The 15,196-nt window shown below is 38.4% G+C and overlaps 1 protein-coding gene across 1 annotated transcript in view; it reads right to left on the reverse strand.

The window, feature by feature from the left end:
• The window catches only part of angpt1 (angiopoietin 1), a 47,634-nt gene that overhangs the window by 16,950 nt on the left and 15,488 nt on the right, over positions 1-15,196 (reverse strand). Inside the window, exons 2-6 of the mRNA XM_056741820.1 lie at positions 12,193-12,348; positions 11,643-11,766; positions 8,576-8,815; positions 3,414-3,541; positions 2,679-2,780 (exon numbers count right to left, since the gene is read on the reverse strand). Of these exons, the coding sequence (XP_056597798.1) occupies positions 2,679-2,780; positions 3,414-3,541; positions 8,576-8,815; positions 11,643-11,766; positions 12,193-12,348 (750 nt within the window). The remainder of the gene's footprint in view (positions 1-2,678; positions 2,781-3,413; positions 3,542-8,575; positions 8,816-11,642; positions 11,767-12,192; positions 12,349-15,196) is intronic.

Below are 15,196 nucleotides of genomic sequence, written 5' to 3' on the forward strand. Positions count from 1 at the left end.
AAAAAAAGGTTTAAAAATCCCAACGTTTTACAAATTGTATCACAACACAATTGTGTTCACAACTTAAATTGGTAAAAATTAAGTAAACTTTTTTATATTGGGACTACATGACAGATTTTTGTTGACATAGCTAACTGGGCAGTGGATCTGTCCTTCCCATCATGCAACTGCAATATGGACATTTGGTCACTCCCCACAATATAAGGTTTACTACACACAAGTGCACACACTGAGATATTTCGTAAAACTTCCACGTCTCTAATGGAGCCGTTCAGCTCATTTAAGCAGACGGAAAAAGGCATCTGAAACATATCACAATGTTGTGCAGCTGGCAGCGACATTAATAATTACTCTACAGAATAACAGAACCATATCACCAAATAAACGTGCCGCAAATCTATAGGGTGGAGCAATATTTGAGCAACATTTGTAATTACTGTACTTTTCTCATTATTCCTACTTGTTTCAGCCGAACAAACTACATTTCAATGTCGGCGATGGAAATGATGAGCGCTGGGCTGAATCTAGGCATATTCATTCCTTTAAATAATTAAACACGGGTCTATATGTGTTTACATGTAAGTAAATGTATCTTGCTAGGGCAAAGTGCATCTGGCAACGGCTCCATGTGACCAGGGCATTGGGGTCAATGTGACTCTTACTGCATTACAGATTGGCTGGGGTTTTCTTCTCACCTATTAATTGCTGGCTCTCGGGAATGTAATTGGGGAGAGGCCCGAGAGTAAGTGATTGATGGGCGAGAGTTTTGGGGAGTAAATACGAGACGCTCTTTTCGCCCGTAGCACATCTTAAAAAGCACAGAGGAGGTCTCCCCTCCAAAACTCCTTGAAATCTGTTTTGTTGTCTAAAGGTCCTTACTCTGCTTGGGTTTCCCATTTTGGAAGTCTTGTACATCTTATAATCCATAGAACGGTTCTCCCCTTCGCTCTCTCTCACGCCGTTTCACACGCAGAAATTCCTTCCGTGAACGTAATGTGTAATGTCAGGGAAAAATTAAAATCAATTGTTATTTTATATCCTGAAACAGGGCGTTCTCCTGGGTGTGTGGTTTTTCATTCAACTCAGCATCGGTAAGCCGTGTCTAAACATGGTTGCTATGTATCGTTCCTGAAACAGAATGATTCAAAGAAGCCCGTCCAAGACCCCCTCTCCCGCAAAGTAAAATTAACAGTGCCAAAACCAAGGAACAAACGTTTCATTGCCTGATTCCATTCTTATGAAGAGTTTCTCCTTTCTTCCTGTGGGAAATTGATGTAAGCTTAAAAACAAAATGTTGATGAAGCTGATAGTAATTGGCTGGGCGGATGCTCAAATGAGGAGAGGTGAAGTTATTGCAATTTTTCAGTTGACCCGAGAAATCCGTGGGTAAACACTACCCCCAAAAGTGAAAATTATAAATAAAAGCTTTATTGACTCATGATGTGCTTTGATGTGAAAGGGCTTTTAATAACTTTTACCCTGAATGAGATTTAGTGTTGACTTAATGGGCTGTGCCTCTTAACCTCAAACAGGTCCAGGTCAAAATCGTGACTTTTTGGACTGTCAGTTATAACTGTTACATGAAATATTGAAAGAATAGTAGAGACACATTATCGATCAACAGGTTGAGATTCAGTCTATCAACAGCCTTCATTAGATATTATGGTATACGCAATGGCAAGATCATATGTTTGCTTCCCAGGAAATACGGAAACAGAACAATTTAAACACTTTACATTTTAAATTGTGAATTGGGGTGCTATTTACCATCCGTGACCCGGCTTACAATTTGTATCTAATGGATGATAAATCGGCCAAAGAAGTTCCACTGAGTTACATTAAATGCACAACCTACATTGGCAGATGATTTTATCCACAGAAACTTGCATTGCATTATACTATACATTTTTTGATTTGTTTTTGAGTATGTGCAATCCCTGGGGTCAAACCCATAACCTTGGAATTGCTAGAGCCATGCTCTAACTACTGAGCTACAGGAAAGGCAACCAAAAACTGTAACTATCTTGGGCCCAACCAGAACACCTTAGCAACTACAAATCCACCACAGCGATGCCCCGGCAATTACCCAGAACACCTTGTGTATGTATTATGCATAGGCAGATTTTTTTTTTGACCATGTGTTCTTTGCTTTAAGGAACTTTTACAGTTCACAAAATCCAACATCAATTTTTTTTCCATTTGGTATTTGTGACCAAACAGATAAAGTATGGAATACAATAGCACTTTTTACAAAAATATGTACATTAAAAGTAATTTGATTCTCAATGAGAGTTACTTCTCGATTCACTGTGCCAACAACAATGCCAGCACTGACGTTCTTCTTTAGTTACGACTTTTGGATTTTATGTTTATTTCACTCCATCTAAAAATAAAATGTCAATGGCGTGCCAGTTCAGACATTCAATCCATCGTTTCTAGTGAAGTGTGAACTTAGCTCTTCTCTTCTGTATCTGCTCCAGCTACAATAAAGATTCATCTGTTTGTCAAACTACGGGTAGTCATGGTTACCCCTAACTCCTCCAGGCCGAAATCAAAGACAGATGACCCGAAAACATATATCGCCCACAAGCATTGTTTAAAGGCAGATCACGTCTTCCAACATCGCACTTACAGAGAGAGTCAAACAGAGGTTAAACGAGAAAAAAATGGCTGCGTACCATTTTATATTCTTTCCATGTCCTCTGGAAGTCCACTGTACCGTCCTCACGTCTTTGGATCACGGTCCAGCCGCCCCCAGCGGACTCCATGTTGCAGTACACCTGTTTGAACACAGACACGCAAATCACACACACAGACATGTACTAGAACGGATAGAACCCACAAACCACCTCACTTGACCTTATGGGTTGTTAAATCCTTATTAAAACAACATATATTCCCATTAGCTTAGCGATTTCTCCTAACAGTAATTGGCTAAAAAAGGGTAGCAGGCCTGAGATCAAAGCCGTGGCGTACTGGGACACCTGGCTGTAATCTAGCACAGTCGGCAGAGAGCAACGACATCATCACCCCACACATTCACACACACGCAGACAGCTGAACACACACACAGCAACCTGGTTACAATTAACCAATGTCACCGACTGAACCAACTCTGAAACTATTTAGAGAACATTTAGAGAAAGACATGTACACTCTTAAAAATAAAGGTGCTTCAAAATGATGCTATATAGAAGAACCATTTTTGGTTCCACAAAGAACCATTCAGTCAAAGGTGTCTTCAAAGAACCATCTCTTCTTACTTTTTTATAATGGAAAGAACCTTTTTTCACCACAAAGAACGTTTTGTTGATGTTAAAGGTTCTTTATGAAACAAAAGCTTCTTCTTTGGCATCGAAGAACCTTTTGAATCACCTTAAGAGTGTGTATTCATGGTATATCAGAATTGGTACCTTTTTAGTCTCTTGTGGGCCAATATTGATGGTGTAAACTCCATTCTTCTGGAAACCAGCTTGGTAGAGTTCTGTACAGTCCCGGTACTTCCGTTCTTCGTCAGCTTGTTTTGTGCTGTTTGGGACCACTAAAGATATAGAAAACACAATGGTGACGAAACCAAAAATACTAAATGCTGTGCAGCATAATAAACACAGCTATTTATATACAACCGTGGAAAAAATTAAGGGTCCAGTGTTTTTTAATCTGGAAGATCTGAAATTTAATATAAATTACATAAGTATGTCTTCAAGGGTGAATCAAAATTTACCATGTTTCTACAGACGAACAAACTGCTCTACAGAGTGTAAATATGTACTATTGTAAATATGTTATCTTCTTCTGCGAAGAAGCGACAACGTGACGACATCTTATTCCTGTGTCAGTTGCCGTAGTGCTTCGAATGGGAGGGAGAAGGGGCGGAGTGAGTTCTTGGTTGCAATCCGCAACCTCACCGATCGATGCTGCTAAATTCTCCACATTGCTCCTTTAAGACACCACTCTCAAATTATTTGACACATTTTTTAAATTTACGTCAGTTTAAGTAAATTATTATTTCTGTTTCATGCAGCGAAAGCTTGTGACAACGTTTCTTCGAAATTCCAAATAAAAAAATGGGATCATTTGCATTTATTTGCATAAATTTGAAACTGAACAAACTTGTCAAAATAACAAAAACAGCTGCAATATTTGGATATCCTGAATACTGCAAAAAACCAAGCGTATGTTCATTTGTTAACAGTTAAAAGATGAATGTATGATGGAAGAAGCCAGATTTTCTGGAGTGGTCTCTAAATTGTTCTGCACATTAGAAAATGTGTGTCTGCCCTTGATGTGTCAAATCAATAAAACAATTTCCACTTTCTACTCCTTCCTGCCTGGTACGACCATGCAGCCATGTCGATGTCTTCCGTTTTAATTAGACAGCAATACTGTGTAGGCAGGTAGACTACAGATATTTTAATAAACTTCTCAGGACCCGGCAGGTGATGGCAATTTGTCAAGATCGACAGGCCGTGTAGCAGTTTAATCCTAAATATTTGACACCAACCTCTGTGAATTTAATAAAACAAGAGTTAAGCTGGAATGTTCTGGACCTACATCAGAAACAACCTCTAAAGAAAGGCACTCTCTGAGTATTTCTGTACAGTTCAGAAGATTATTTATAAATGTGTGATTGACAGGGAATATATGGTATTTATTGCTCTAGTTTCTGCCTTACTAATATCTGTTGCATGTTCCAAAACCATTGCGTAAACTGATGGGAAGTAGGCACACTGGAGAATAACCCCTTCCTTTCAATATCAATACTAAATATTGATATTATAAAATATTGCACACCATGGAATAAATCATGTTTAACAATTTCATAAACAAAGACTCCCGTCATCTGGCGAGTTCAAAATACGCATTGGCTTTCATTGGATGTCTCACACCTGGTTAGATGGATTTGGAAATTCAAAGAAACCAGTGACTTCCCAGATCTCTGGTGCTTTATCAAAATGATCTTCCTCTCGTGAGTGACACGTTTGAGGCGTGAAAGTCTTTTAATCGAAAAGCTGATCTCTGGCTCTCATAGAAAAGCCGCTCCACTCAGACAGAGCGTTCCGAACCAACAGCTGCTTGTCTTTCCATCTGCAGACAATTACAAGGCCAATATTTTGAAACCAAGCAAGAGTCTGCGGACAAAATACTACAAGCTATAAATTTCAAGTTCCTGTTATAACAAGTGGTTTATATTTACCCACCGTGTACTTGTTATATAGTTGGAAATTCCTTCCGATTCCTCTCACATTTTTTTCCTGTCGCAGCTAAAGACCGTATCTCAATTTTCACACCATTGTTTATTTTGTTGGGAGTATTTAAGTAGAGATGTGTCTGTTAAAGAGGGCCGTGTCAGGGGTCTTAAGGCGGAACTTTGTTCCTTGTTGTGGGACAGAGGGCTCGGGCTGACAACCCTTCATTCTGGGATATTTTTCCTGCCGTTTTGGTAGGGTTGAGTGTCGGCGACAAGGATCTCCCACTGTGACAGGTTGACAGAGGGGAACTTCGCACTGCGGAGTCTAACACAACAAAAGCCCAGCTGCGTCAGACAGCGACAATTTACCGCTCGTAGCCAGAAGCTGAAAACTGCAGAGCTGAAGAGAGCAGAGACGGCCAAGCTTAGTACAAGCAATGACAAAATGCAGCATTATGCAAAGACCTGTTGAGCCATATTTGTTCATCTTTGTTCTTCAACACGTGTTAATAAATTTGTTATATTAATGGCATTTTATTGGACAACGGGGTGGTTTAAGGCCATTGCAGACCACAGCATCTATATAGTCTAAAGTTTAATAGTTTAGAATTGAGTAAATTAAAATAAGTGTTCCCTTTATCAGGTATTACACAGTTATTTTAGTCTGTAATGTCACAGAATTTCAGACTAATACAAAATTGCTGTTTATCAGCCTACTTAAACTGAGACATTTATTCAAGAAGTTTATTTTAAACTGAAAACAGTTGACTAACTAGTCACATTTTAAGTTGGAGAGGCATCTGAGCGGGAATTGGTTTACATTTACTACTGCAAAATAACTATTTATAAAAAATTGTAATGACGAAGGATGATTTTCCAAATGGAGGAACCCTAAGAATAAAGGCCACCAGCTGAGCAGCTGTATTTTTTTAAATATTTCATAAGGCATAAACCATTCTCAACTCCAAAATTCTTTTCTGACATATTGCCATTTTTCATGCAAGTAACCATTTGTCTCTAGAGAACTAAATTCTGAAGCAGAAAACAGTATTTTTGCTCATTTATGCAGAAAGGATGATTGATGAGGTTTATTACGCTTGATACAATTCTAAAAAGTCAATAATTATAAGCAACTAGGGATTTAAAAGGGAGAACAAATTTAGTAATGCTATTTTACGCATGCTTGATAATATCCCTTTAAACAGCTGCAACAGCTAGGTTTGGTTCTTTCAAAACAAATAGAAATTTGAAATGAGAAATTTAGAAAAAGAAATGAACATGTCCTCAGGCATAAACTAGTCAAACATTCAGACACACTTCCAGTAATCATATTACTATTTTCCAAATTTTTGAACAACAGAGTCACCATGTAATAACACAATAACAAATGAAATTATGGGAATTGAAAAGTGACCACAGAAAATTAAACAAACCGAAACTCTTACAGTATATTTCAGCCTCTTTAAAGTGGCCACTGCATATTCTTGATATTCTCTCAACCATCACTGACGTATCCACTTTTAATTCTTTACACACAGAATTGAAAAAGATGTCAACTTCATGGCCATTTTGTACGATCTGCTCATTTTGAACTAAAACAGATTAAATAAAGAAATGCACAGTACATGCACAAATGATAGTTTTCGAGTTTAAATGTCATTATTAAAAACATTAAATCAAGCGTGTCTATACTTCTGCCAAAACAAGACAGTTTAGAGCCTTGGTAGAACACTGCTTTAAAAATAGTTTTCGTCCCGACAGACAACCTTAGAGACCCACAGTACAGTATCTTTTCTTCTTACCTTGATAGACAGGTTCCCCACAGGAGCCATTAGGTTTGACAAATTCAGTCAGAGGTCATGAAAATGACCTCTATAGTTCAGACTGGCGCTGGGCACTGCTGCACAGGACAGAAGACCAACCACATAGCTGAGGCTGCACTTGAGTTTATTACAAACATAATTTGTTTGGTAAAGTGCACTTTTGTGTACAATTATACTTAATAAGATCCACCAAGAAATCATGTTACGTGTCCCACCTTAAAAATAAGCCAAACCACAGTGGAACTAAACTGCATTTTACACGGCCAATTAAAGCTCTCAAAGAAACCATTTGTAACGTTTTATTCAGGTTCTAGCTCATAGCCCAAAACCAAGCAGGAATAAAAACTCATCTTTCATTTTGAGTGACTGGCTCGTGCACAAATGTGTACGTCTCAATCCAAGATAACAGCGGGTTGTTCAAATATGCTGATATTTTTCAGCCACATGCACACTACTACAATATTTATTGACGGATCATGGAAGTAAAGCATGTGAACTGGCACTTAGTAAGTTTATAGAGTTTGGCCACCACAAAGTGTACCGCCCAAAAAGTGATTGATATGAAGGATATGAAGCTACAGTACGTGCTAACATTGAATTATACCTTGAATGGATTGCACATGTTATTATTTACCCATTCTCATGTCATTCCAAACAACACAAAATAAGATATTTTGAAGAATGTTGATAACCAAACAACATTGCCCCCCTTGACTTCCATTGTATGGACACAAAACCACGGACACAGTTTTCAGAATAAGACTTTGATGCCCTTTTCCAGTCAAACTAGCACCAAAACAGCATTCACTTTTAAAATTCAGATTGGAAAAATCACCCAGAAAACTGTCTGAATTTCGTCCTGTAAACTCAAAACAGGTAGAGCCATGTCAAGGTCACTCCGAACAGGAAGTAGATCTCACACGCTCCTCACAGCAAGACAAAATCCCAGAGAGAAGCCTGAGCTTCCACCCGTGCTGTTCCATCTCCGACATTCAAGATCAATTTTCTGTGACCACAGAGACACAGGGCAGACGTGAGGCCAACGGGCCACGCTGGGGCTGTGGTGGAGACAACGAGGGTAATGAGTTCACTACACTGACTCCTGCTGGTGTGAAGGAAACCCTCCATCCCTGATCTCTGCACTGGGAGAACGTAAGGTCTGGCCTGTAACTCAATCAAGGGTTGTTTGACATTTCAGTCAACTGTTAACCACAGGCAGTGTGCTGAAGCGTGATAAGCCTCATCCGTTGAGGTTCGCAACACCGCCTGGAGGGAAATGTGACATTTCTGCAGAAAGACGCATATTTACCAACTACCAGGAAGAGGCTTTTCTCATTGATAACGCACGTGTTATGTAATACGCTGGATCTAGTTAAAATTCCCCGTCATTCTGTACAATTGTTTAGCAAAATAACATTTGTAGTTTTGTCTCATTCTTTCAGTGTCAGTACACACTGATCTGTGTGTTGCATTGACATTTAGATATTTAACAGACACTTTTATCCAGCTCAGCTTCAAAGACTAAGAGAGGAAAACAATAAAGAGATTTATATGTGCTTACATGCTGTATCTCCATCCTTGGCGCAGAGGCCCAGCAGGTTTCGTACGGTCTCCATCAGGTCTTGCTGTTGTTTCTGCAGAGCCGTGCTGTTACCGGTCGCTCGACCCAGCTGAGCTTCCAGCTCGCGGATCACTGAACTCTGTCTGCCAACCAGAACCTGCAGGGAGCTCTTCTCTTCCCGCAGAGCCTCCAGCTCCTCTCTGTGCCTGTCCTCCAACTCTTGCATTTTCACCTCCAGAACCTGAGCAACAATGAGAAAAAAAGGATGATGAAATTATGGGAAACGTAACTAATCAAAGACAATGCTTTGAATTATTGTGTTATAATAAAATGTGACTTGCATGCCATTATGTCTGCCAAAATACCATAGTTATTGCAATTATTGTTCCTATAAAGGTATTTATATGGGATTACAATGATTTTTATTTATTTTTAATGACTCTGGAGGCTTGTTACTGTGGTAACAGTACAGTACAAACAGTACAGTACAAAAACTGAAACGTACAGAAATCATCAAATCATAAATTATGTGACAGTTTAATTCTAATTTAATAGTAACTTTGGTGAACGGTTCACAGATTGAGAGTGTGAAAGATTGCCCACGTTTACAAAAGTTTGGACTGAAATGTTAATTCAATTTGTAAAGAAATATTTATCAATTATAATTATCTACACTATGTACTATGGATGGTTTATACATGAAATGCAAATAAATTCTCTAAAAATGTATAGAATTCCATAATATAAAATAATATATCACCATCTTGCATGCTTTTGAAAGTGTGGACCCCAAGGTAAAAAATTCTTATTTGAGTCCTGGACTGTAATAGAACATGATAATACTGTATTTATGTTTCAAATAAATTTTGTTATGTATGTAGCCAATCTCCATAACTTACACACAATACAAACAAACACACACACTGGTAATTAAAGTATACCTTTTGGGATTTCGTTTAAATGTAGAATGGATCCAAGTCTTAAATCTCTAAAGTGAATGTTGGAAACTTCATGCACGCTGAGCTGAATTCATTGGCTTACTAAAGCAGAATGCAATCCACATTAACATCTTAAAGCGGCCATTCCCCGCGATCGCATTTTTCAAACTTCAATCAGTGTGTAATATTGCTATTATAGCATAAATAATACCTGCAAAATGATAATGCTCAAAGTTAAATGGCAAGAGAGATATCGTCTTTAACAAAATCACTTGTCAAGGACTACATAGGATGGGAGGAATTGAGTACAGCCCTCTACTTTCCGGGTATATGATGTCACTATTCCGAGTGCTTTTAATAACCTCCGCCCACAGGAATAGGCCAAAAAGTGGGCGAGACCTTCCTCAGAGAAGAGGAAGAGCCGCTGGAGTAGAGTTTAGTTATCAGAGATTGTAAACATTTGACTGAGCTACGCGCTGAACTACCATCACTTTCATCACAGTCCTACGGCTGGTATAAAGTATCCCGCTACACACATTCTAAGATAACCAACGACTAAAAAAAATCCATGACTAACATCAGCGTGAAAGCTGTTCTCTGTAATACACTGATATTTTGTGTGTGTGTGTGTGTGTGTGCGTGTGTGCCTACCTCTGTCTACAACACTTCTATAAAATGTCCTCTGAAGTCCTGCTTGCAGTCTCCTAGTCAATCTGCTTGTTTTATTATTCAACTCGTGTCCAATATAAAAGGCAAAACTAACGTTTCTATTATTAGTGGTAATATAACCGGTCTGACGTCATTCGGTCCGGTGTCATTTCCCTCACACAGTAGAAAAAATATGATTTGTAACAAAGATTGATGTTTGCGTATGCACTAGCAGACCTCCGTTACACTTTGATCGCTCTCCGTGTTTTTAACTGATGAAGTGAAGTTTACACTATTGTCACAGTTTATTGCTGAAAGCCAAAGCTTATGAATACACGTACACTGAGAGGGGGACCGACCAATCACAACAGCTTGATGAGCGGAACTCACTGATATGGTATGGGTGGGACATCTCCACACACTCTAAGCGGGGAACCAATCACGACAGAGCTGATCTGCTTTACCAATCAGAGCGTTTCTGAAGGAGTGACTTTGGAAAAACCAGAAGAAATCCATTTATTTGGTGAGAAGAGAGACAGTGGTGGAAGATAGAAATTTGTGAAATATAAAGGTTTTTGAAGCTAGAAACATAAACATACATTGTTAAATACTCAAAAAACACAACCAAAGCTTAGAAAACCTTGAAAAAATGGGGCCTTTAATAGAATGCAAAATTTATTTAAGATAGAAATAGAAGACAATCTATAATATAAGTTCAGCAACCATACCAACGCAGGTAACGACAACACAAGCAATCTGATATTTTAGATATTTTATTGAATAAAGAGATATGAATGTCCTATCCACTTTTTCCAACATCAGCTGGACTCAAACCACAGCAAACACTGGGAATTGAACTTTTTGTTTTGTCAGTAACTAATGTGTCCCACCGGATCAATCAATTTAGAAAAAAATTGAAAGAATTACAAAAATTGTGCATTGCAAAATCAATGCAAACATACAAGACTTTTTGGTATTTGTCTCCACATGGGAAAAAGTTGAACGGGAGTTCAGTGGACGTCACTCAGAGGTTTCATCCCACTGCTCTGTGTGAGTCCAAGTTGAAGTCTAAGAGCTCATCATGTTGTCAGGGATTGAAAATCGTTTTGTGTAATGATCTGTATTGTGGTTTTGGCCTAAGATCCTATTGTCCTATGAATTACAAGCATGTCAGATTTAAACATCTGTCCTGGCAGGTTATTCAGCAGTACAGTGGGAAATTAAATCAGGGTCACTACTGTAACTTCCAGACATTTTTGTTCTGCGTGCATTGACTTCAATTGTATCCATAAAGGTTTTGAATGACATGAGGATGAATAAATAATATACTTGTAATTTTTGGGTCAACAATCCGTTTATGTTGCTCCTGTGTCATAATCCAACTAACTGACTGTAGTTTAACTAATAAAAATGATCAATAGTTTGTAGCTTGGAAAGCTTGGTGTACGGTTGTGTGCTGTGGTGGGAGGTCAGGGGGGTTTACCCATTTTTGTCATGGATCTTGTTGATTTCATTTATCTGAACCATGAGTTGTTTCTCCAGCTTGTTGGTGGACAGTGAATTCTCCAGCAGCTGAATTTCCAACCGTGATGTCTGATTTAATACCTGAAAACGATAACATTTCTGTAAAAATACGGTAATCCTTCCGCAAAAACACAGACCTTAAAACCATTAAGTAAGTCAATCCTATCTGAGCATTACCACAGGAAAAGACATAAAATAGGATAGAGCGCACCACTTCACCGCGGTGCCATACGGTAGCACTTAAGACCACATATTCTCTTAAGTCAATCTCTTATTTGACAAATCAGCAAAATGCAACTTTACTGTATTCCGCTGTGACTCATTAAAAAATGCACAAGTCTTTAAGACATTTAGCAATAAAAACAGTAGCAAGGTACTTTAAAAAGATTGCAAGTCTAGTGTGGCATGAGGGTTTTTCTTGGCCTGTTAGAGAATGTATTAAGGGGCTACATAAGGGGAAAATGGTTCACTAAATGGGGCATGAAATGGACCCTGGAAGGAAGGTACCTGCGTCTCGACATCAGTTAACTTGCGTGTCTGCTCCGCTGTCTGGGATAAAAGACTGGTGCCCATCTCCAACATTGCTGCTGTATGGTTATGAACAGCACTCTGTTGTAACTGGACCATCTCTGTTTTCATGCTCTCTTTGACGTAGTTCTCAATCTGTGACAAGAAAAAAGATCACGTTAGAAAAAAACAACAGCTAGGCTGCCACAATGTTATTGTTTATTATATATTTGATCGCTCACAAGGTGCAAAAATTTTTTGTTAGTCACAATTTTGCTCTCTTAGTGCATGTCAGTTTTAATTCTGGAATTAGGATCATGCCGTAATGGTTGGGGAAAGACAGACAGACAGACCGACCGATCTTCCGATGACAGACAGACAGACAGAAAGAAACAATAAAAGACAGACAGACAGAATAAAGAACAAGCCAGAGGTTCACGCGCATTCGAGACATCAACATTAACAGTGATGTAAATATGGATATTTCTATTAAACAAACGCATCGATTTGCTTCAGAAGATCTACATTTACATTTACATTTAGTCATTTGGCAGACGCTTTTATCCAACCTTTTGATTACCAGTTCAGTGGTTTAACCCACTAGACCACCATCTTTTTAATCCATGGATGCACTTTTTGGAGCTTCAAAAAATCAACACCGGTTCCCTCCCGTTCTATCGCTTGGAAGCAAAATGATTTGCGTATTATAACTATAAGAAGAAAACCATATTCAGTTAGGATACCTTTAGGATGCGTAAAACATGGGGACATTTTGATTTGGTAGTAAAATATTCCTTTAACTTGACATCCCCAACAGTCCTAAAGACATTTTAACACTGAGCACACCGAGAGTTTGACAACTTTTTTAAGAGGCCAATAAAACGTAAGGTGACACAACTGCAGCACAAGGACACACGGGCAATCAAACCCATCACAGCTACGGCTTCCTCAAACTAAAAACCTCATGTTGAGGAAACCAAGATTCAACCCTTCTGCCTTGTTGGCATCATTGTAAAGGAATTTCTTATCTAAGGTTCTTCACTCCATGACGTCTTTGAGCGGCTTAGTAATAAACTAAAGGCACAAAGCAACCTCTTGTGGAGTCAGTGTTGAAGGTAGGTGGATGCAGCTGTAGGTCATTTGTTCAGAAAGGAAGAGATTTAGATATCAAGCTGCAGGGGATGCTTGGGTTTATCATAAACCCTTTTATTCTAATCTTCTTGCTGGAGAGATGACAAGGCCAGAACAAGCTTCACAAATACGGCACAAAGAGTACTTCTGCTGATTAAACCCCCTGAGATGCCCGCTGACATTCGGGGCATTAGATATGACAACCAGTTTATCATTAGATCTCTGTGTTCTGCACTGTGGGTTGCCAGCTAGTCGCATTTCTAAACCTTGGTGCTTTGGCAGGAATCCATCACTTCTGGATTTTGTTCAGAAAAAAAATGCTAGATTTTTGAAGATGGGCTACGAAATGTAGTGCTGCCTTAACCTACACACAACTAAAGGACCTTCTGGAGTTGAAACTCATGACTGTTTGGTTAGAATTCTTGAAGAAAGTTTCTGGAGGAATCTTTTAATTATTAAAGAAACAGTTCACCCAATAATGAAAATTCTGTCATCATTTACTCAAGTTGTTCCAAATATGTATAAATTCACTGCAAAATATGACATTCTTACTAATCCTTTTTGTCTTGTTTTTAGTAAAAATATCTAAAACTTCTTACATCAATATACAAGTACTTGACAAGAAAAGTGACCTGAGATGTATATAGAATATAGCAAGTATATGAAAAAACAAGCAAAAAATAAAAAAAGTTTTAGTTTTAGTGTTTTCTGATTAACACAGAGAAAGATATTTGGAAGAATGCGTGTTCTTGGCCACTATTAAAAAATTCTTAATTTGACATTTGAAGATTTGAAACAACTTGAGGGTGAGTAAAGTATGACATTTCTTTTATTTTTGACAATTTAAAAAATGTTTTGGGTGAACTGTCCCTTAAAAATAAAATAAAAATTCTGCCTTTATAGGATAACTGTAACTTTTGGTAACTAAGCATAAGCAATGGGATCCAACTGGTTTATATGCAAATTTGAACATGCCATCAAGAAAAAGCTACACCCACAGTGATGAAACATTTCCAACTGCAGGACACTTTTGTAAATCTACATTGACAACCCAGTCGTCGCTCCATTTTTTCCTGGACTGCAGTGGGCCGTGCTGCTCCACTAACCACACCATGAGTGATCCCGTTGCTTGAATCTATTAGCCTGAACAAGCAACAAAATGCTGTGGCAAGATCTACAGGGAGCAAAATGTTAACAGGACTGCGACATGTCACGGTCCAGTCTTTTATAGACGTCTTGTTCAATTGAGTCTCGAGGACTAGATTGTCACCATGCTGCAGTTTAATGAGCTGTAAGCAAACCTGAATGGCATTTCAATTAACGGTTTCATCATATTTATTGCTGTATTAGCTGTTGCATTAAATCTGCTGTGTGTATTTAGGAGAACTGAACCCATTGAACAAATCACTTGGCATGAAGACGTTTAGAATGTTGAGAAAATGTAAGACATGTTTGAGGAAATCAGTTGTAAGTGCACGGTTCGTTCCAATCTATGACAGAGACAAGAATTATTAAGAGCGAGATATGATGTCATCTTGTGAAATAGATAATAAAACATATAAAACAAGAAAAGTGTACAACAAAAGATGAATTTTTCCACTTCAACTTAAAATGGACCGTTAACAACACAATGCTAAGACAATTCAATCGGTATCCGCCTTAGCCGCCAGCAATTTCATGTCATATGGAATTAGGATCGCACGACTATATCTCTTCTTGGCAATGAATGTGGAGTCCCGAGTATAAAATGAGAAATTTTTAACTATGAGGCAAGTTATCATGATACAAGTTTCTTTCTAGAATAAACAACTAAATCATGATATATGTGATTGGATGGAATATGAGGGGCATGTAACACAATGCTTAAAGACTG

Source organism: Triplophysa dalaica, chromosome 25 (assembly GCF_015846415.1).
Source record: "Triplophysa dalaica isolate WHDGS20190420 chromosome 25, ASM1584641v1, whole genome shotgun sequence".
NCBI lineage: Eukaryota > Metazoa > Chordata > Actinopteri > Cypriniformes > Nemacheilidae > Triplophysa > Triplophysa dalaica.